Source organism: Bubalus bubalis, chromosome 12 (assembly GCF_019923935.1).
Source record: "Bubalus bubalis isolate 160015118507 breed Murrah chromosome 12, NDDB_SH_1, whole genome shotgun sequence".
NCBI lineage: Eukaryota > Metazoa > Chordata > Mammalia > Artiodactyla > Bovidae > Bubalus > Bubalus bubalis.
Window position 1 is genome coordinate 3,841,429 of NC_059168.1, and position 23,501 is coordinate 3,864,929.

General features: G+C 42.4%; 1 protein-coding gene across 4 annotated transcripts in view; it reads right to left on the reverse strand.

Annotated features, from left to right (window-relative positions):
- Window positions 1–23,501, reverse strand: part of MGAT4A (alpha-1,3-mannosyl-glycoprotein 4-beta-N-acetylglucosaminyltransferase A) — a 124,867-nt gene that overhangs the window by 89,012 nt on the left and 12,354 nt on the right. The window contains exon 1 of one of the 4 annotated variants that reach the window (XM_044925635.2): window positions 5,888–5,907. The exons of the other annotated variants lie outside the window; for them this stretch is intronic. Within the exon in view, the coding sequence (XP_044781570.1) occupies window positions 5,888–5,891 (4 nt within the window). The 5' untranslated portion in view covers window positions 5,892–5,907. Of the gene's footprint in view, window positions 1–5,887; window positions 5,908–23,501 lie in introns of those variants that run through there. 4 annotated transcript variants of the gene reach the window in all.

The window sequence follows — 23,501 nt, forward strand, 5'->3', positions numbered from 1 at the left end:
GGCAACCCACTCCAGTGTTCTTGCCTGGAGAATCCCAGGGACGGGGGAGCCTAGTGGGCTGCCGACTACGGGGTCGCACAGAGTCGGACACGACTCAAGTGACTTAGCAGCAGATGATATCTAAAAGATGTCTAAAAAAATTAAGAAAGTAGTATACACACACACACACACATATAATTTATAAATATGGAACTGCCAAAAGAACTGAACATATAATAGGTTCTTTTAAGATTTAGGAAACTGAGACTAAAAAGGAATGAAACTGGATGTTAGTCTTCCAATATCACCTTTCAGAGTTATCAAAAAAAATTTTAAACTATGGGAATGTTTTACTTTAATAAAAATTTTGACTTAATTTGAAAGCACACAACACACAAACATGCAGCAATAATACTACTGTCACTGAAGGACCTAGAAACCACGACTGGAAGAGCCACTCTGCAGTACAGGAGGATGAGAAGAAATGAAACCCCGAGGAAGTCATGAGATGGCAGAACTCGGGAGCAGAGCCCGTGGGGAAGAGGGGCACGAGGAGGGTCAGCAGGCCATGCCCTGGGAGGCGCTGCTGGGAGGCCGAGCGCATCTGTGCACCAGCTTCTAAGATCAGGCCACGCGGTGACATACCGGCTGGAAGGTGCCACGAGGGTGGGCAGCCCGAGATGATTGTTGTCACCGAGATTACTGCTGAGTCACTGCAGCCAGAACCCACGGGGCAGACACAGCTGCGGCAAAGGGGGCTAGGGGAGGGACATTCACAGGAGTAAAGAAGGTCAACAAGCCAGGGTTAATATCAAGTACTCAGGATGGAAGATGAAGATGAACAGATCCTGGAGACCTCTGACATGTCAGGATGAGAAACTCAAAACTGCACAGAAAACGGGTCGGTCCTCATCTTACACAACCTCTCAGCAGCATTCCAAGTGGCTGATGACTTCTCTCCACCTGAAATCGCTCCCCTCAAGGCAACCTTTCACGCCACAACCCCTAACATTCTGCCTGCTGCTAAGTCACTTCAGTCGTGTCCGATTCTGTGCGACCCCATAGACAGCAGCTCACCAGGCTCCCCCATCCCTGGGATTCTCCAGGCAAGAACACTGGAGTGGGTTGCCATTTCCTTCTCCAACATTCTGCCTGCTTCTCCGCTTTTCCTGCTCCCCTTGACCTCAATGATGGAGTGTGCCAGGACTCAACCCTCTCAGTTTTCTCGTCCAACCCCAGGACTCTCAGTTTGTCTATATGCCAGGAACACTGACACTTCTTTGTTTTTAGTTTTTGTATAGGAGTACAGTTGATTGGTTTTGGTGTTTTTTTTTAAATAGGCGTATGGCTGTACAGGGTTTCCCAGGTGGCGCTTGAACTCACTTCCAAATGCAGGAGACTCCAGAGACACAGGTTGGGAAGATCCCCTGAAGGAGGAAATGGCACCCCACTCCAGTATTCTTGCCTGGAGAATCACACAGACAGAGGTGCCTGCTGGGCCGCAGTCCATGGGGTTGCAAAGAGCTGGACATGACTGAAACGGCTTAGCACACATAACATAGTCGCTTTACAATGCTGTGTTAGTTTCTGCTGTACAGAAAAGTGAGCCAGCCATAGGTATACATGCGTGTGCTAAGCCGCTTCAGTCGTGTCCAACCCTTTGCAACCCTACGGACTGCAGCCCGCCTGTCTGTAGGCTCCTCCGTCCATGGGACTCTCCAGGCAGGAATACTGGAGTGGGTTGCCATTTCCTCCTTCAGGGGATCTGCCCAACCCAGGGATCAAATCTGTGTCTCTGGTGTCTCCTGCATCTAGCGCTACCTGGGATGTCCTACACGCATACACACATCTATCCCCTCTTCCATGGATTTCCTTCCCATTCAGGTCACCACAGAGCACTGAGTAGAGTTCCCTGGTAGGTCCTCACTAGTTATCTGTTTTATACATGGTATTGATAGCATATATGTGTCAGTCTCACTTTCCCAACTCATCTCTCTTGGTATCTATACAGAAAAAAATTTTTTTTTTTTTGGCCACACCATGCAGCTGCCCGTAACACCCAAATTTCTATCTCTCTCTGGCCTAAGCACCTCGTGTTTATCACAGAACTCACAATGACATCTCTACCCTCCTCCCGACGCCCCCATCCTCTCACTGTGCCTCACCTGGGCTCACTTGCCCTGATGCTCTTTCAACACACGAAGCTCGTTGTTGACTTGTACACATCCTGACTCTCCTGCTGGGACTCCCCTCTGCCTACTTCTCTGGCCTCTTATCACTCAGGCTTCGATTCACCTCCTCGGAGAGGCCTTGTCTGACCACCTGCATGTAAACAGGTGGCCCTCGGGCCCACCTCTGTCACTGTCCACCCCACTCGCATGTCTCACTGCCAGCGTTAAGTCCTCGAGTCTGGTCAGCTGCTCAGCTATGACTGTGCAACCTCTCCCCACTGAGCATCTCGATTATCCACAGGCACTACGGTAGCAAGGATGCTGACCACCACACTGCCAGTACCTGGTGAAACAGTGCCTTGTCCACATTCAACAAGCACGAGGTGAATAATAAATTAACTGAGCTAAAGAGACAAAAACAAGCAATCTGAAGAAAGCCACTTTCAAACCAAAGAGCACTGTGGCAATAAACCACCATTATCCTATAACTGGGGTTAGTACATCGCCTTCAAGATTGAATTCATCACCAAGCAGGGAAAGCTGAAACACTCATGGGTGCATTGTTCAATTACTCAGCGACAGTTTGCACATTAACTTCTGGCCAGTGTATCAAAAGAACACAAGAGGCATAGTTCACAAGCCGGAAGAAACATCCCTTACAGAGGGTGACGAGGGCATCTGCAGTGTTCTATTTCTACTTTACCTTTAAGTTTTCTGCTAAGGAAACTCCAGTGATCTTTACTCTTTTTATCAATCAGGTGACAAAGGGTACAGCTTATTTCCCTTGAGAAGAGAGTTGATTAACCTTCTAAATTGCAATCAACACACTAAAAAGTAACTTCCTTTCATGACTGCGTCAGCACAAGCTTGCCACCACCCAGGGAACAATTTCCCCTTCTTGCTGGTTGTATTTCCTTCTTTAGAAATTAACTGCAACCCTGGGTCGGTTCCATGCAGTGTTTAATGAGTGCACTGGATCACACTCTCTCTCAGGTACACAGGTTCACAGTGATTCTGAGAACCACTGAGAACTTCACTTCCCATCACGAGCAAATCGGTTTCCCTGTTTTGCTCGAACATGGCCAGTCATTTTCTTTCTGTGTGCTCAGGCGCTTCAGTCCTGTCTGACTCTCTGTGACCCTATGGACTGTAGCCCGCCAGGCTCCTTTGTCCACAGGTTTCTCCAGGCAAGAATACTGGGGTGGGTTGCAACCCTTATCCCAGCCTAACTGTTAATAGTAATAATAATTACTCTCTAGTTCATCAGTTTGGACAATAAATTATATGATCATCCTAACTGTTGCGGAAATAAATGATGCCCATTAAAAATATTATCTACAGCTGAACAACTGATACGTAATCTTGGAACACTCTGACCTCCTTAATGAAGATCAACTAGCAATAAAACTCCTATGACTCAATACCAAGAATAAAGTGTGCGCAAACACCGAAATGAGGACTACAATATGCATGTTGAAGACGTCAATAAAACTAATAATTCAAGAGGTTTTGTTATCATGTGCTAAACGTTAACTACCATGTATACAGGGACAAAAGAGTCAAGGCAAGCTGTTGAATGAACAAGGATGAAAATGTTATACAGCTAGTTCAGAAGAACTTGGACCAATCTTACTAAGAACAGAACAGTGTAAAAGATGACTGTAGAGTAACATCTGCAAAAATGACGGAGTAGGGGGCTCCAGGTGTTTACGGACCTCAGAAACACTGAAATGATGTGATTGAAAAAAAAAGACCAGATGCTATTATACCTGTAGAATAATACTTGGGTAGCACTGTTACACAGATCACTATACAATTTGTGTAAATGTTATAAAACACAAAAAGGTTATGTCTATACATACATATAATTTATGGGCATCAGCATGCATAAATTAACGTATAAACACTGGACTAGAAGGGCACACAGACATGGCATAGTCTGCCAGGGTCAAGGCGGGGGCAGAGGCAGAAAATGCGTGAAAGAGGTCAGAGACGCATGCCACGCTTCACTTAGTAACAGTTAGAAGACTGGAAGTAAGTACGGAAATCTGGGGGGGGATACTTCTGTGTCATTCATTATATTTTTTCTCTATACTCTGAAATTTTTAAAACTGGGGTCAGGTAGGGTGGGGACATGGTCACTGTCCTGTACGAGGCTCACTGTCTAGACTTAATCCTAGTTGATTTTTGCTGGCTGCCAGCAGTCACTGCTTCTTCTTATAAATATTCATGCTCTGAAACTACTCAATTAACATGTCCCCAAATGGCAAGTTCCATAACTGACAGGATCCACCTTTTTGTCCTTGGAGGGGGAAAAAAACCCAAAAAACCTGTTTGCTTACATTTTACCTTCAAGCACTTCACCCGGTCCTCAGAATTCCTCCATGACGTTAACAGGAAAATGAAAGGCAAAAAGAAAAACAAAAACTCAAACCCCAAACAAAGCCAGAAAGCTAACGTGACTTTTCCAAAATCCAAGAGCAAGCTCTAAGAGAACCAAAGGCTCCAGGCTCTTGTTTTTACCAATGATAATACTGCCATCATTCCTCAGGAAAAGAAAATACTATCAACGGCTTCGTAACACTTTTTAAATATTCTCCACATTCACCTTGCCTTTCACTTCCAAAAAGGAATCAAGTCCTACTCTGCCAGAGGAAGGCTGGTCATCTGTCATCTCCAGAGTTCTTTCTGGACCTTCTGTTAATCCAAATATTTAAACATTTGTTACAAGTCAAAAATTTCACACATTCCATGATACACCTGACCTTCATTATAACTCACTCCCCAAAAATGGTTTCAAAGTAACAAGTTCCACACTGCAAACTTACATTTTCTAAATACCTATAAATCTTTTTGCCAGCTGCCTCAGGTTCACCTTAATCAACTCTGTTATAAACCAAACTATATAAGTCAAGTCTAGGACATTCCCCTCGGTGATTTACTCAATGTCAAGGTCCTTTCAGGTTAGCACAACTGAAATAGCCTGCTTTTTAGGTCCATAGTAAAAGGAAAGATACTAAATTTGATGTTTGATAAGACACATTGACTATGTGTTTTATTTTGATCAAAATTCCCCAGATTTATGTGTCCTCTGCATCAGACCAATAAACCTAAACTTTGAAAGTTTACGATTCTGTATAATTATATCTGGGGGGAAAGAAAAGGTTATAACTATCCTAAACTATGACAACATGTTGCTAGGAAGACTTTAATGTGCCAAAATAAAACCTCACCATCATCAGTCAAATGAACACATACTTCTTCAGCAACCAATAACAGACACTTCAATTCTAAGGGAATTTGCAACAGATTACCTGCATGACCTAAGTACCCTTTAAGTAAAGGCAGAGTGAACTGACTTTTTAGCTGAAAAACAATCAAATTAAACTTGAGTTTTTTCTAAATTTCTTAAAATCGAAATCTCATACTCGAAAAGAAAATCGCAACATAAATGAACAGGGCTAGAACATGATTAAATACTATCAAAGAATGTATTATTTTAGAAAAACCATGTGACAGAAGCCATGTTAGGTGACCAGCAAGATGGGACTTCCAGAAGCTCCTCTGTGGAGACTGTTCTCTGCAGCAGTGGGCAGTCGGCGTCAGGTGGTACGAGCCACGGCATCAGCTCCACCTGCGCTCAGATGCTATCATTCTCCAATCACATAACAGTATGGGACGAAGTAATTTACTAACTGCCTGAGTGTCCTCACGTCAAACATGGATTTCATACTCACTCATTTCCCTAGAGCTGTGGTGAGGACTGAATGAGACCATCAAATGGCATTCTTTACCATTCCCAAAGGCCAATTCTATGCTTATCTTCAATTTTGAAACTACAGGCTTATTTCTCCTAAAACAGCAGCAGTAAATAGCAATTGTTGTTTAGCTATTAAGTAACGTCTGACTCTTTTGCAACCCCAGGGACTGTAGCCCACCAGGTTCCTCTGTCCATGGAAGTTTCCAGGCAAGACTAGAGAAGTAGGTTGCCATTTCCTTCTCCAGGGGATCTTCCAACCCAGGGATCAGAGCCATATCTCCTGCATTGCAGGTGGATTCGTAATCACTGAGCCACCTGGAAAGCCCAGGAAATAGCAGTAACAGAGGTCTAATCAGTATTATTCTCTCTCTGCAAACTGCTTACAAATTAACAGAACCTTGGGTGTGTGTTCGTTGCTCAGTCATGTCCTACTCTTTGCAACCCCATGGACTGTAGCCCACAAGGCTCTTCTGTCCATGGGATTCTCCAGGCAAAAATACTGGAGTGGGTAGCCATTCCCTTCTCTAGTGGATCTTCCTGACCCAGGAACTGAACCCAGGTCTCCTGCATTGCAGGTGGATTCTTTACCATTTAAGCCATCAGGGAAGCCCACTTGATTAAAGGGGGAAAAATAGGAATGGATAAAAGATCTGGAGGAATGTTGCAGTTATGAGACAATCCAAGATAAATTCAAATTATGAGAGGCAACAACAACAAAAAAACTTTACAACAAATCTTGTTGTAAAGTTTACTTTCAAATCTTGAAGGTCAGGTTTTTAAACTTAACCTCCACTGGCTTAATTAATCAACCACAAGGTACCAGGGAAAACTCTATCATGGCTGTAAGCCACCAGACATGCAGTTTAGGGATATCATATTTCCTGGAACATTTAGGTTCTTTTTCCATAACTCATACACAGGATTTGCCAAGAAACTTTTCCCTAAGTTTGTTTTTTTTTTTTTTTTAGTACTTTGAAATAGTAATCAAGGTATCAACAGAAGTTTCTTTACACTGAAGATGCCCAGGATTAAAAAAGAAGTAAATTCAAATAACCACCAGATGATGAAAGAGATAAACTATTGACAGGATGCAAACGTTTGCAAGGGGGCTTCCCAGGTGGTGCAGTGGTAAAGAACCCACCTGCCAATGCAGGAGGTACAAGAGAGGCAGAGGAGCTTGGCAGGCTCCAGTCCATGGGGCCACAGGAGAGCCGGGCAGGACTGAAGTGACTGAGCACACACACACACTTTTCCTATTCCACACATGACTTTTCACATTCTCCTTTAAGTAACAAGTCCCAGGTGGCCTGGTTGCCCTACAAAACTCCAATCCTATAGAATGCCTCTTTTGAGAGGTGGAGTTCATGAACATAGAACAAAGTCTTAGAGATCAAGAAAACCTCATAAAGAAAGCAGAGGATGCGTTAAACTGGAAAACCAACCAATGACCATCTCCTAAGAACAACAGCAACACTTTTCTTCACCATGGGAGCACCTGTACAGGGAGTACAGGTACAGGGAGTAGCCTGTACCCTGACAGGCTCCCCAGTCCATGGATTTTCCAGGCAAGAATACTGGAGTGGGTTGCCATTTCTTCATGAAGTCCTAAGAAGACCCAATATTGGTCTTTAATATGATCCCTCCTGAAAGGAATTAGCACTCTTAAGGCACAACTTATTCCACACTTTCTATTTCAGAAAAATATTAGGATTGTCTGCAAGCCTGGAAATTGGATTAAGAAAGCAAGCATGCTTCCCAAGTTGTCAGAAAGAGTTTTAAAGAGATAAAGACATCAGCTTCTTCTCTTCTCCTTTCTTTTTTTAATCTTTTGGCCATGCTGCATGGCATGTGGGATCTTAGTTTCCTGACCAGGGATCAAACTCACACCCCCCGCACTAGAAGGCCAAGTCTTAACCACTGGACCACCAGGGAAGTTTTAAGACAACAGCTTTTTAAAAGGACCTTCAGTAGACAAGTTGTGACAGTAAAAGGAAAAAAAAATATTAAGTAGATGTAAACTCATTTTGTAAATAGTACTAAAAAAGAAAAATCTTCAGAAAAAGGTTGATATGATGGAACAAGAGGGAAAGAATATATGGTTAATTTTTGTTAATGTAAATAAGTAGGAGACTGTCAATAAAACTGAGTATGTGCTGCTTCTAAAAAAGCATATCTCCTTATAAAGTATGTATATAATTTTGTATCTATCTGTGTATATCAAGAAATGCAGCAGGGGGAGATTTTGTGCAAGCCCAAGAGTCTTCAATCAATGTTAAGAAGTATAACAAGAATGGGAGAGGGGAAGGGATGATCAGAACAATGGTCACACAAAAAATTAAGACAAGAATGATTTGTTCTAAAATGATCACACTTCTAGACTAGATTCCCTCATCTCAGAGGAAAAAACTCTAGCTGGCCTTATAATCAGAAGATGCTAATGAAACATGCTTAAGTTTACAACATGTCTACCAGGAGGACAATCAAGAATCCTATTGCAGAGGGAAAATACCAGCATGGAAAAAACTAACACCATGAATAAAGGGTGCTTAAAAGGCCTTATTAACCTAACAAAGTATATTTCATTGCAAAAAATACCCAAGAGGCTCATAAGCATCTCGGGTGTAAATAAAGCATCCTCAGAGAGGCAAGCAGGCCCACCAGTGTAAGAAACGCAAGTTCAATCCCTGGGCCAGGAAGATCCCCTGGAAAAGGAAATGGCAACCCACCCCAGTATTCTTGCCTGGGAAATCCCATGGACAGGGGAGCCTGGCGGGCTACAGTCCATGGGATCGTAAAGAGTCAGACACAACTGAAGTGACTGAGCACAAGCACACTAAAGAAATAGGATATTTTACTGGAAGTAAAATTTAGAGGAAGTAATAGAACCAGGATACTCTTCACCATGAGCTCCTTCCCGGCCCTTCAGATCTCTCATCACCTTTCCTGCTACCGCACCAGCTCTTACCATCTCTGCTTCTGGTCTGTCAGAAGCTTCCAGTCCCCACTCTCCCACTCCCTCCATCTCTTCCTGCTTGCCTTCCATCCTTCATGCATCTGGGCCTCTGATCCAGCAGGTCAAACGCTACTGCCATCCAAGGCCTCTCTGCCACCAGCACACACCTTGGTTCAACCCAACATCCACCTTCTCCACTACTGCAGGGAATCCAGTCCTCCTGTTATCGAACTCCTATTTGATAGGAAACTGCTCTGAAGACAATAAATACTGAAATCTGCTGAAATGAAGATGGGCTATACATGCCACTTCTGCTTCCTCGTGGCTAGAAAATATCTTATCATCTCAACTGGGAAGAAAGTAAAATGTCTCATGTGGTTATTTACTACTTTTTAAACTGCAGACATAAACTTTAAAAAATGAACAATGATTGCAATTTGCTTTAACATGTAATTGACTGGGGGATTTTGCAGAAATTAATGCCTGTGGCTGTGATAAGTCTCCAGTCAATAACGTGTTAAGTCACCTTTCAGGTTCCTGTTGAAAAAGTATGGAATAGAGCCTCTAAAAAACTGGTCTACCTTCTGTTTTCTGGTTTTGAAAACTAAATATTAAGTTATATAGGCAAACAAAAAATACTTCAGCAAAAAAAAAAAAAAAAAAAAAAAAAACTTTTCCTGCCTGAATAAGGTATTTAAATCTAAATGTTAATCAAAACTATTCTACCCTCAGACTTTCATGTTTACGACAGAGATTACAACTCCAGTTTTCTTCCAAAAAATTAAGATCTTGATTTCCCATGATTTGGATAAAAAATTAAGGCTAAAATTAAACCAACAAATAAAAGCTTCTATAAGCTAGATTTCCACTATTCAAGGCTCTGCACAATGCCTGGCAGAAAACATGTATACACACACACACACACACTGCATGGATGGGAGATGTATAAAAACCATATGCACATGTCCCTGGAGAGGAGGGTAGCTGGAAAACTATGGTTCATCCACACAATGGAGTATTATGAAATTGTTTAAAAAAAAAAAGCAATGAAGATTATTTCTACGAAATGAAGTGACAGGGAATGATTTCCAGCATACACTGCTAAGTGAAAAACCAAACATTATCTATGGTGTGTTATCCCTCATGGAAGAAAGCAAAGGATGTGGAAAATGTCTGTGTATCTGCTCATGGGTGCCCCAAGAAATATAGGAAGGAAAAAGCCAGAAAATAATGAGATTATTTACCTGCAAAGGACAGGTGGCAGCAGTGGAGAAAAAAGGAAAGGATGGAAATGGGGCAGAGGGAATGAGAACATTTCTCTCAGGACACATTTTTTTCCTCAACTGGTGAGTCTCAGAACCAAGAAAATGTTTCACATATCCAAAATGTACATGACTGCAATTACACAGGATATGGGGGAAATCCAAAATAGAATATTCACAGTAATAAATGGACCTATGTGTGTTATAAATAAACAGCATAACCACACCGAAGAGGAAATGACTAAAACAAGGAATAAGGAACTCTGCAAAATATTTGACTATATAACTGCGAAAGTAAATACAAAAAGAACCACGTACAAATAATGTTACTTTTCATTTGGGTATGGGTTAGCAACTCTGAAACTCTACTAAGAAAAGAAAGTGTAAGATGCTCAATTGTCTCCGACTCTTTGTGACCTCATGGAGTGTAGCCCGCCAGGCTCCTCTGTTTATGAAACTCTCCAGGCCAGAATACTGAAGCGGGTAGCTGTTTCTTTCTCCAGGGGATCTTCCCAACCCAGGTCTCCTGTATTGCTGACAGATTCTTTACCGTCTGAGCCACCAGGGGAAATCAAGAATACTGGAATTACTCGTAGCCTATCTCTTCTCCAGCAGATCTTCCCGACCCAGGAATCGAACTGGGGTCCCCTGCATTGCGGGCAGATTCTTTGCCAGCTGATCTACCCGGGAAGTCCTTGAAACTACACACACCCTGAAATTTAGCTAATAATTACTATATTGAGATATTAACAGCCATGTTTTTTATGGATACAGGGAACTGTGGAGACAAGAATGAATACTATAGGACTGGATTAAAGTCAGAGGGACCAGTATGAACTCAGGGTGGTTTTATATATATATATATATATCCTCTCTGTATATACATACATAGGTTTCCCTGGTGGCTCAGTGGTAAAGAATACGCCTGCAATGCAGGAGCCACAGGAGACTCAGGTTCGATCCCTGGGTCAGGAAGATCCCTTGGAGGAGGGCATAGCATCCTACTCCAGTATTCTTGCCTGGAGAATCTCATGGACAGAGGAACCTGGCAGGCTACAGTCCATGGGCTCACGAACAGTTGGACCCTAGTGAAGCAACTTAGCATGCACACACGCATATAGAATTAGCCTTACGCTGTCCACTAAGAGGAACAAGAAGTGCTGGTACCACAAAGGAATGAGTCCACCAAGACTCCATTCCTCAAGAAACTAGAGGTTCCTTGAAGAAATGATGACTTCCAGGGCTGGGGCAGAGAAAATACAAAGTGATCCTGGACCATACTATGGCAATAGAAAATTAAAAATTGCTCAAAAAATGAACGGAGACTAAAGATGGTGGTTGTACATTTTGAATGTACTAAATTATTCACTTAATAAGGTTAATTTTGTTATGTGAATTTCACCTCAACAAATTTGAAACAAGCAATGCTTAAGTCACAGAAGCCAACTCAAAGAGCTCCCAATGGCTACCTCTGGACAATCTAATGATAAAATAATTAATGACTGTTAAGGATCATAACCCATAGGACAAAATACATACTCATGAGTTCACACTCATATAACAAGAAATAAATAAATGAGAGAGAATAGACATCTCTTCCTTTCAGTCAAGTTCCAGTTAATAAACACAGAAGGAGCGATGGAAACAGAAAATCGTATTTGGCAGAGAGCACAGTCGTGACTGTCGCAGACAAAAACCATCAATACTTGTTCAGCTCTGAGCGAACATACGATGAAAAACAGGACGTCTGCTTGGTTTTAAAGACGCTTTCACAAAATACTTATTAATTACAAAGAAAAAACAGCAGCTTTACAGGGGAGAAGCTTGGCAGACTGCACTTGAACCACCTGAGCAGGGTTAACATAACATAAGACCTGTCAACTTCAGGCACCCCTTGATATAAGGCACTGCTGCTGCTGCTGCTGCTAAGTCACTTCAGTCGTGTCCGACTCTGTGCGACCCACTAGATGGCAGCCCACCAGGCTCCCCTGTCCCTGGGATTCTCCAGGCAAGAACACTGGAGTGGGTTGCCATTTCCTTCTCCAATGCATGAAAGTGAAAAGTGAAAGTGAAGTCGCTCAGTCGTGTCCGACCCTCAGGAACCACATGGACTGCAGCCTTCCAGGCTCCTCCGTCCATGGGATTTTCCAGGCAAGAGTACTGGAGTAGGGTGCCATTGCCTTCTCCAATAAGGCACTAAGGAGAACACAATGTCATTTCTCTGGTATTCTCACCAAAAACGCGTTACCTCGGTCTAACCGTGAGGAATAATCAGACGAGTTCCAATTAAGGAACATTCTACAAGGTAAATGACCAATCACTTCAAAAATGCTGAGGACAAAATAAGGAAATTTTCCATGAAGGAGGAGGCTTCTAGGAAGATGACAAGTAAATGCAGTGTGGGGTCCTAGTCCGGATCTCAGAACAGAAGAAGGACATTAACATGAAAAAACTGGTGACATCAAAATGAGCTTTGTAAATTAGTTAACAGCCTTGTATCAAAGTGAATTTTTTGGCTAGGAAATTGTACTCTGTGTTTATGTAAGCTGTTCACATTACAGGGCATAAGGGAACTCTGCATACTACCATGCAAATTTTTGGAAAATCTAAATTTTGGAATAAGAAAGTTTAAAAAACACATTATTCTTTAGCTTATTGTTCATTATCTTTTTTTTTAGCTGTCTTCCCTCTCCTCCCAGTCCATGGGTTCACAAAGAGTTGGAAATGACTGAATTACTGAACAACCACCTCTCCTCCCTTACACTACAGCAGGAATATTTTTGATATACTCACTAAAGTCACCCAAACTTCTAACCATGTCTGATACACATATCAGATCAGATCAGATCAGTTGCTCAGTCGTGTCCGACTCTTTGTGACCCCATGAATCGCAGCACGCCAGCCCTCTGTCCATCACCAACTCCCGGAGTTCACTCAGACTCACGTCCATCGAGTCAGTGATGCCATCCAGCCATCTCATCCTCTGTCGTCCCCTTCTCCTGCCCCCAATCCCTCCCAGCATCAGAGTCTTTTCCAATGAGTCAACTCTTCGCATGAGGTGGCCAGAGTACTGGAGTTTCAGCTTTGGCATCATTCCTTCCAAAGAAATCTCAGGGCTGATCTCCTTCAGAATGGACTGGTTGGATCTCCTTGCAGTCCAAGGGACTCTCAAGAGTCTTCTCCAGCACCACAGTTCAAAAGCATCAATTCTTCGGCACTCAGCCCTCTTCACAGTCCCACTCTCACATGACCACAGGAAAAACCATAGCCTTGACTAGACGGACCTTTGTTGGCAAAGTAATGTCTCTGCTTTTGAATATGCTATCTAGGTTGGTCATAACTTTCCTTCCAAGGAGTAAGCGTCTTTGAATTTCATGGCTGCAGTCACCACCTGCAGTGATTTTGGAGCCCAGAAAAATAAAGTCTGACACTGTTTCCACTGTTTCCCCAACTATTTCCCATGAAGTGATGGGACCGGATGCCATGATCTTCGTTTTCTGAATGTTGAGCTTTAAGCCAACTTTTTCACTCTCCACTTTCACTTTCATCAAGAGGCTTTTGAGTTCCTCTTCACTTTCTGCCATAAGGGTGGTGTCATCTGCATATCTGAGGTTATTGTTATTTCTCCCAGCAATCTTGATTCCTGTTTGTGATTCTTCCAGTCCAGCGTTTCTCATGATGTACTCTGCATATAAGTTAAATAAACAGGGTGACAATATACAGCCTTGACAAACTCCTTTTCCTATTTGGAACCAGTCTGTTGTTCCATGTCCAGTTCTAACTGTTGCTTCCTGACCTGCATACAGATTTCTCAAGAAGCAGATCAGGTGGTTTGGTATTCCCATCTCTTTCAGAATTTTCCACAGTTTATTGTGATCCACACAGTCGAAGGCTTTGGCATAGTCAATAAAGCAGAACTAGGTGTTTTTCTGGAACTCTCTTGCTTTTTCCATGATCCAGCACATGTTGGCAATTTGATCTCTGGTTCCTCTGCCTTTTCTAAAACCAGCTTGAACATCTGGAAGTTCACGGTTCACATATTGCTGAAGCCTGGCTTGGAGAATTTTGAGCATTACTTTACTAGCGTGTGAGATGAGTGCAATTGTGCAGTAGTTTGAGCATTCTTTGGCATTGCCTTTCTTTGGGATTGGAATGAAAACTGACCTTTTCCAGTCCTGTGGCCACTGCTGAATTTCCCAAATTTGCTGGTATATTGAGTGCAGCACTTTCATAGCATCATCTTTCAGGATTTGGAATAGCTCAACTGGAATTCCATCGCCTCTACTAGCTTTGTTCGTAGTGATGCTTTCTAAGGCCCACTTGACTTCACATTCCAGGATGTCTGGCTCTAGGTGAGTGATCACACCATCGTGATTATCTGGGTCGTGAAGATCTTTTTTGTACAGTTCTTCTGTGTATTCTTGCCATCTCTTCTTAATACCTTCTGCTTCTGTTAGGTCCATACCATTTCTGTCCTTTATCGAGCTCATCTTTGCATGAAATGTTCCCTTGGTATCTCTGATTTTCTTGAAGAGATCTCTAGTCTTTCCCATTCTGTTGTTTTCCTCTATTTCTTTGCATTGATTGCTGAAGAAGGCTTTCTTATCTCTTCTTGCTAGTCTTTGGAACTCTGCATTCAGATGTTTATATCTTTCCTTTTCTCCTTTGCTTTTCACTTCTCTTCTTTTCACAGCTATTTGTAAGGCCTCCCCAGACAGCCATTTTGCTTTCTTGCATTTCTTTTCCATGGGGATGGTCTTGATCCCTGTCTCCTGTACAATGTCACGAACCTCATTCCATAGTTCATCAGGCACTCTATCTATCAGATCTAGGCCAGAAAGCACTCAATAAGCACAATTACACAATTTTGGTGAGCCAGAACCATGAAAGGGCTCCCCTGATGGCTCAGACAGTAAAGAATCTGCCTGCAATGCAGGAGACCCAGGTTTGATTCCTGTGTTGGGAAGATCCCCTGGAGAAGGAAATGGCAACCCACTCCATATTCTTTTTTTTAATTTATTTATTTGACTGCAAAGGGTCTTGGTTGAAGTATGTGAGATCTAGTTCCCTGACCAGGAATCAAACCCCAAACCTCTGTGTTGAGCATAGAATCTTGGCCATTGGACCACCAGGGAAGTCCCCCACTCCAGTATTCTTGCCTGGAGAATTCCATGGACAGAGGAGCCTGGAGGGCCTACAGTCCATGGGGTGGCAAAGCGTTGGACACAACTGAGAGACTAACACACAACACACACAGAACCATGAAAGCGTACTCCAAATCCTCGATTTTCCATTAATTGTCTTTATATTCTATTTGAAAGAAGCTTTGCTTATTCCAGGCGTCCCTGGTAGCTCAGATGGTGAAGAATCTGCCTGCAATGAAGGAGACTCCAGTTTGATTCCTGGGTTAGGAAGATCCCCTGGAGAAGGGAACAGCTACCCACTCCAGTATTCTGGCCTGGAGAATTCAATGAACTGTATGATCCATGGGGTCACAAAGGGTCAGATACAACTGAGCAACTTTCACTTTGCTATTCCATAAAGAAAAGCTAAAAAAAAATCTACAAGCTCTGGTTCACTGTTTTGTGTCCAATAAGAATCACAATTTTAAATAAAATGATATAAAAACACAGACACCAGATACAGCAAATGAGATATGACCTCTGACCTTCTCAGGCTCCAAGGCTCCACCTTCAGTTCAGTGTGCTGAGAACACTGGGGTCCCCACAGACCTTCCTCCAGCTGGTGAGGCAGACCCAAGGCTACGGGCCCCTTCTCCTTCACTAGGGCTCAGCTCCTAAAGTGGGGGTGCCACCCGGACAGAAGCCTGTCTTTTGTCCCCACCCCACCTCCGGAGCCCTGGCTCAGAAATTCTGCCAGGAGGAAAAGTGGCCCACAAAACAAATAGCTCCTAATTGTTCCCAAGGAAATCAGCTTCATTTGCAGCAGAGCACTGAGTTGCTGGAACTAAGAGCCCTCTGAAAGACAGCGGAGGTTGGGGTGAAAGGAATGGAGAGCATCATGGATTTCATGGAGAGGCAGCCTGTGCTGTAGACGTCTGTGGCTACTTGGCTAAAGAGAACCAAGGAAAGGGACAGCTAGGAGGAGCCTTCCTGTGGTCAGAACAAATCTCAAACACTGAACTCAGGAAGTTTCTCCAAGGGATCCACAGTTGGATTAATTTGTAGCAGAATGTATGTTCCAGGGCATTGTGATAAACAATTAGACAGTAATTAGTATAGTGGTCACCGGAGGAGTCATCCCAGGATGACTGTGGGTGCACCCAAATCATGCACCCTCATCCCCAAGGAAGCACCAAGAGACTTAACCTTAAAGGGAGTGAGGAGGACAGATTTCACAGAAATAATCCAGCCAGTCGTTAAGCAAATAGACAAATATTAATAAACAAGCCCTGAGGTGAGGAAGTACCCAGTGTTACTAAAATACATTACCTAAAAAATGTCCAGTGTCAAAAAAAAAAATTATGATGTGCAAAAAATAGGAAAGCAGGATCCATAGACCAGAAAAAAAGCGGGCTGCAAAAACCGCCTGTGAGCACAGCTAGATACAGGATTCCAGATAAGTACTTCAAAGCACGCATTACAATTATACTCAGAGATCTAAAAAAAAAGCCCCACTAAAGAAATAAAGGAAGGTATGACAATGTTACATCAAATAAAGAATATTAAGAAACAGCAATTTAAAGAAAGAAACAAAAGAAAATTCTGGAGTTGAAAAGGCCAATGACAGAAAGGAAAAAGTCCCTGGAAGGCTTCAGCAGATTGGAACCAGCAAAAGAAAAACCAGCAAACCTGAAGACAGATCAATAGACATTATGCTGAAGAAAGAGGACAAAAAAGAACAGAGCCTCAGAGAGACACTGAACACCATTAAACATATCATCCTAAATGGAATGGGAATACCAAAAGCAGGGGAAAGGTTGAAAAAAATTCAAAGAAATAAATGACTGAAAAAACAATAACGTACACATCTAGGTTCAGAGGGACGCTGGCCATCTGACCACAGGCATGAGATAGAGTACTACATCCCAGGAAATCACTATTCCAGGGTCTAGAAAGCCTCTTGCATGTTGCTCTAGCCAACGATTCTTCAAATGCTCATAAACACAAAGATCTATAGGTGCATAAGGTATAATTCCTGGCAAGTTAGGAATATAACCTTGGAAAAAGGCTCTAGCACCTTCTCGCTTCAGAAGCTGCTTGCCACAATCAATAATCCCTGAGTACTGTCCAGTTTTACCTACAGCCAGTCTGGTCTTTATAACCTGTTCACAGGTCTCTTGAGCGCCATCTCAGGTGCAATTTTTAAAACATTTACACCATTTCCTCGCCAAAGAGAACGAATTCCTCCTTCTTTTACCATCTGCTTAAATCCATCCAGCAATCTCATTTTCCCTCACTGTAAACTATGAATCTTTTGAGGGAAGCATATGGACACAGAAGTTGCTGCTGATGCTCCGGGAGAAGCATGGGAGGGTTGTGTGGGCCGAATCGGTGGTGGGCATGACAAACAAGCTTTCTCCATTAGGCCTGGTGGCTTGACCCGTGGCCATGTCACCTGCCACTGAGGAAGCAGCAATCCTGCACCATGACCTTCAAGCAGTCAAAAGGTGCCGCACACGTCCTTGCAACTCTGCCAGCTATCCCTCCTGCCACCAAGTGCTTCCACCAATTTCCCTGTTCAGTAATGTCATCTGGAATAGCTATGCTAGAACTGGTATGCAGGCTCAAGTATACAACCGAGAGTGCCAGGCTGCGATGGCGCAGGAGCGGCCTAGAGGAGCTACCCCACGCCTGAGGCCAGGGGCAGTGGCCGAGAGGAGCAATGCCACGTCCAAGGAGCGGCGGCTGCGCGGGTGCAGGAGGGTGGAGAGGAGCAATGCCACGTTCAGAAACGGTGGCTGTGTGGGCACAGGAGGCCTGAGAGGAGCTACTCCACGTTCCAGGTCAGGAGAGGCGACCTCGTCCAAGGTAAGGAGCAGCGGCTGCACTTTGCTGGAGCAGCCATGAAGAGATACCCCACGTCCAAGGTAAGAGAAACCCAAGTAAGACAGTAGGTGTTGCGAGAGGGCATCAGAGGGCAGACACAGTGAAACCATAATCACAGAAAACTAGTCAATCTGATAACACGGACCACAGCCTTGTTTAACTCAATGGAACTAAGCCATGCCCGTGGGGCCACCCAAGACGGGTGGGTCATGGTGGAGAGATCTGACAGAATGTGGTCCACTGGAGAAAGGAATGGCAAACCACTTCAGTATTCTTGCCTTGAGAACCCCATGAACAGTATGAAAAGGCAAAATGATAAGATACTGAAAGAGGAACTCCCCAGGTCAGTGGGTGCCCAATATGCTACTGGAGATCAGTGGAGAAATAACTCCAGAAAGAATGAAGGGATGGAGCCAAAGCAAAAACAATACCCAGCTGTGGATATGACTGGTGATAGAAGCAAGGTCTGATGCTGTAAAGAGCAATACTGCATAGGAACCTGGAATGTTAGATCCACGATTCAAGGCAAAATGGAAGTAGTCAAACAGGAGATGGCAAAAGTGAATGTCAACATTCTAGGAATCAGCAAACTAAAATGGACTGGAATGAGTGAATTTAACTCAGATGACCATTGTATCTACTATTGCGGGCAGGAATCCCTTAGAAGAAATGGAGTGGCCATCATGGTCAACAAAAAAGTCCGAAATGCAGTACTTGGATGCAATCTCAAAAATGACAGAATGATCTCTGTTTGTTTCCAAGGCAAACCATTCAATATCATGGTAATCCAAGACTATGCCCCAACCAGTAACCCTGAAGAAGCTGAACAGTTCTATGAGGACCTACAAGACCTTTTAGAACTAACACCCAAAAAAGATGTCCTTTTCATTATAGGGGACTGGAATGCAAAAGTAGGAAGTCAAGAAACACCTGGAGTAACAGGCAAATTTGGCCTTGGAGTACAGAATGAAGCAGGGCAAAGGCTAATAGAGTTTTGCCAAGAGAATGCACTGGTCATAGCAAACACCCTCTTCCAACAACACAAGAGAAGACTCTACACATGAACATCACCAGATGGTCAACACCAAAATCAGATTGATTATATTCTTTGCAGCCAAAGATGGAGAAGCTCTATACAGTCAGCAAAAACAAGACCGGGAGCTGATTGTGGATCAGATCATGAACTCCTTATTGCCAAATTCAGGCTTAAATTGAAGAAAGTAGGGAAAACCACTAGACCATTCAGGTATGACCTAAATCAAATCCCTTATGATTATACAGTGGAAGTGAGAAATAGATTTGAGGGCCTAGACCTGATAGATAGAGTGCCTGATGACCTATGGACGGGGGTTCGTGACATTGTACAGGAGACAGGGATCAAGACCATCCCCATGGAAAAGAAATGCAAGAAAGCAAAATGGCTGTCTGAGGAGGCCTTACAAATAGCTGTGAAAAGAAGAGAAGAGAAAAGCAAAGGAGAAAAGAAAGATACAAGCATCTGAATGCAGAGTTCCAAAGACTAGCAAGAAGAGATAAGAAAGCCTTCCTCACCGATCAGTGCAAAGAAATAGAGGAAAACAACAGAATGGGAAAGACTAAAGATCTCTTCAAGAAAATTAGAGATACCAAGGGAACATTCCATGCAAAGATGGGCTCGATAAAGGACAGAAATGGTATGGACCTAACAGAAGCAGAAGATATTAAGAAGAGATGGCAAGAATACACAGAAGAACTGTACAAAAAAGATCTTCATGACCCAAATAATCACGATGGTGTGATCACTCACCTAGAGCCAGACATCCTGGAATGTGAAGTCAAGTGGGCCTTAAAAAGCATCACTACGAACAAAGCTAGTGGAGGTGATGGAATTCGAGTTGAGCAATTTCAAATCCTAAAAGATGATGCTGTGAAAATGGGGCACTCAATATGCCAGCAAATGTGGAAAACTCAGCAGTGGCCTCAGGACTGGAAAAGGTCCGTTTTCATTCCAATCCCAAAGAAAGGCAATGCCAAAGAATGCTCAAACTACCACACAATTGCACTCATCTCACATGCTAGTAAAGTAATGCTCAAAATTCTCCAAGCCAGGCTTCAGCAATATGTGAACCGTGAACTTCCAGATGTTCAAGCTGGTTGTAGAAAAGGCAGAGGAGCCAGAGATCAAATTGCCAACATCTGCTGGATCATGGAAAAAGCAAGAGAGTTCCAGAAAAACATCTATTTCTGCTTTATTGACTATGCGGATCACAGTAAACTGTGGAAAATTCTGAAAGAGATGGGAATACCAGACCACTCACCTGCCTCTTGAGAAACCTACATGCAGGTCAGGAAGCAACAGTTAGAACTGGACATGGAACAACAGACTGGTTCCAAATAGGAAAAGGAGTACGTCAAGGCTGTATATTGTCACCCTGCTTATTTAACTTCTATGCAGAGTACATCATGAGAAACGCTGGGCTGCAAGAAGCACAAGCTGGAATCAGGACTGCCAGGAGAAATATCAATAACCTCAGATATGCAGATGACACCACCCTTATGGCAGAAAGTGAAGAGGAACTCAAAAGCCTCTTGATGAAAGTGAAAGAGGAGAGTGAAAAAGTTGGCTTAAAGCTCAACATTCAGAAAACGAAGATCATGGCATCTGGTCCCATCACTTCATGGCAAATAGATGGGGAAACAGTGGAAACAGTGTCAGACTTTATTTTTGGGGGCTCCAAAATCACTGCAGGTGGTGACTGCAGCCATGAAATTCAAAGACGCTTACTCCTTGGAAGGAAAGTTATGACCAACCTAGACAGCATATTCAAAAGCAGAGACATTATTTTGCCAAGAAAGTTCCATCTAGTCAAGGCTATGGTTTTTCCAGTAGTCATGTATGGATGTGAGAGTTGGACTGTGAAGAAAGCTGAGCACCGAAGAATTGATGCTTTTGAACTGTGGTGCTGGAGAAGACTCTGGAGATTCCCTTGGACCTCAAGGAGATCCAAACAGTCCATCCTAAAGGAGATCAGCCCTGGTGTTCTTTGGAAAGACTGATGCTGAAGCTGAAACTCCAATACTTTGGCCACCTCATGCAAAGAGTTGATTTACTGGAAAAGGCCCTGATGCTGGGAGGGATTAGGGGCAGAAGGAGAAGGAGATGACAGAGGATGAGATGGCTGGATGGCATCACCGACTTGATGGACATGAGTTTGGGTGAACTCGGGGAGTTGGTGATGGACAGGGAGGCCTGGCGTGCTGCAATTCATGGGGTCGCAAAGAGTCAGACATGACTGAGCTGAATTGCACACACCTAGGAGGCAAGACCCATAAACAGATACATCATGGTAAAAAGGATGAAAGTCAAACACAAGAGAATCTTGAAAGCAACAAGAGAAAAATGATTTATCACTTACAAGGGGGACCCCAATAAGATTAAAAGCTGACCTCTCAGCAAAAATAACAGAGGCTAGAGGCAGCGGATAACACAAAGTACTAAAAAACAAATACACACACACACACACATGCAAAAAAAAAAAAAAAAAAAACCCTGTCAATGAAGATTCCCACATCCAGGAGAGCTATTTTTTTTAGAAAATGAAAATAAAATTCACACAGTACAAAATAAACAAAAATTAACAAGAATTCATTGCTAGCAGTCTTGCCTCATAAGAAATACTAAGAGAATTTCACCAGCCTGAAAACAACTGATAGGAGTGATCAAATCCACACAGTCTGCAATTATATAATTGCTGATGCCCATTTTCTCCTTTCCCTCAACTGATTTATAAACTTCATAAAATGATATGCATATAATGCATTGTTAAATCTGTAATACATGGGAATGTAATAAAGTTGCTAAAAACAGCACAAAAGAAGGTAGAGGGGAAAAAAGCTGCTATGTGCTAAGGAAAAAATAACAGGTGGTGTAATAATTAATCATTGTAACAATGTATTCTTGGGTTTATAACTAACAGATGTAATGTGTGTAACAACAGTGCCACAAAACAAAGGAGAAAAGGAACAGAGCTAAATAAGAGTAACTTTCTATATATTACTAGAATTAACTAGTATAAACTCGAATTTGAATCCAATAAGCTGAAATGTACACAGTGAACTCTGGAACAATCACTAAAAATACTCAAAAAATTGTGAAAAGTGTCACTAACGAAATGAAAATGCTACGTTAGAAAATATTCAATCAATGCAAAAAAAAGTAAAGTGGGAATACAGAAACAAAAAAGACATGAGACATATGAAAACTAAAGAGTAAGATGGCATCCGTAAATCAAACTACATCAGTATCATATAAATGTCGATGAGTAACAGTCCAGTCTAAAGGGAGACACTATTAGGCTGGATTTTTAAAAAAGCATGATCCAACTATATGTTATTTACAGGAGATACAACAAATGGTTATGGGGCAAGTGGATAGTCACATGCAGAAGAATGGAGTGGGTCCTTTACACCACACACAGAAATTAACTTGGAATTGATTAAAGACCTAATGTAAGAGCAAAGCATGCAGTGCATGGGGTTGCAAAGAGTCGGACACGACAAGCAACTGAACTGAAGAGCAAAACAAAACATAGGAGAATCTTCATGATCTTAGACTTGGCAGCGGATTCTTAAATATGATGCCAAAAGGACAAGCAGAAACAACAACAAAAAACAGACTGGACTTCATCAGAATTTAAAACTTCTGCACTTCACAGAACACCATCAAGAATATGAAGAGACAACTCACAGAATGATAGGAAATATTTGCAAATCACATTTCTCACAAGGAACTTGTATCTAGAAAGGACTTTTTCTTTTTTTCCCTTTTTAAATACTGAAATATAGCTGATGTACAATGTGTTAGTTCCAGATGTATGACATAGGGATCTGACAATCAAATACATTATGAAATAATCATGACAAGTCTATGACATTACCATACAAAATCAGTGCAGTATTATTGACTATTTTCCTTATGCTATGTTACATTCCTATGACTTAACTGTAAGCTTGTATCATTGTTGATCATGTTAGCTCTATGTCATATACAGCCTTTATTATACTGAGGTATGTTCCCTCTTTGCCCACTCTGTTGAGAGTTTTTATCATAAATGGATGTTGAACTTTATCAAAATGTTTTTCTGTATCTGTTGAGATGATCATATGACTTTTATCCTTAATGTTTCTAATGTAGTGTATCGTGATTGATTATGATGTATGAAATTTTTAATGTATTGTTGATTCAGTTTGCTAATAATCTGTTGAGAGTTTTTATATCCATATTCATCCAGGATATTGGCCTATAATTTTTTGTGTGTGATATTTTTGCCTGGTTTGGGTACCAGGGTAGTACTGGCCGCATAGACTGAATTTGCAAATGTTCCTTCC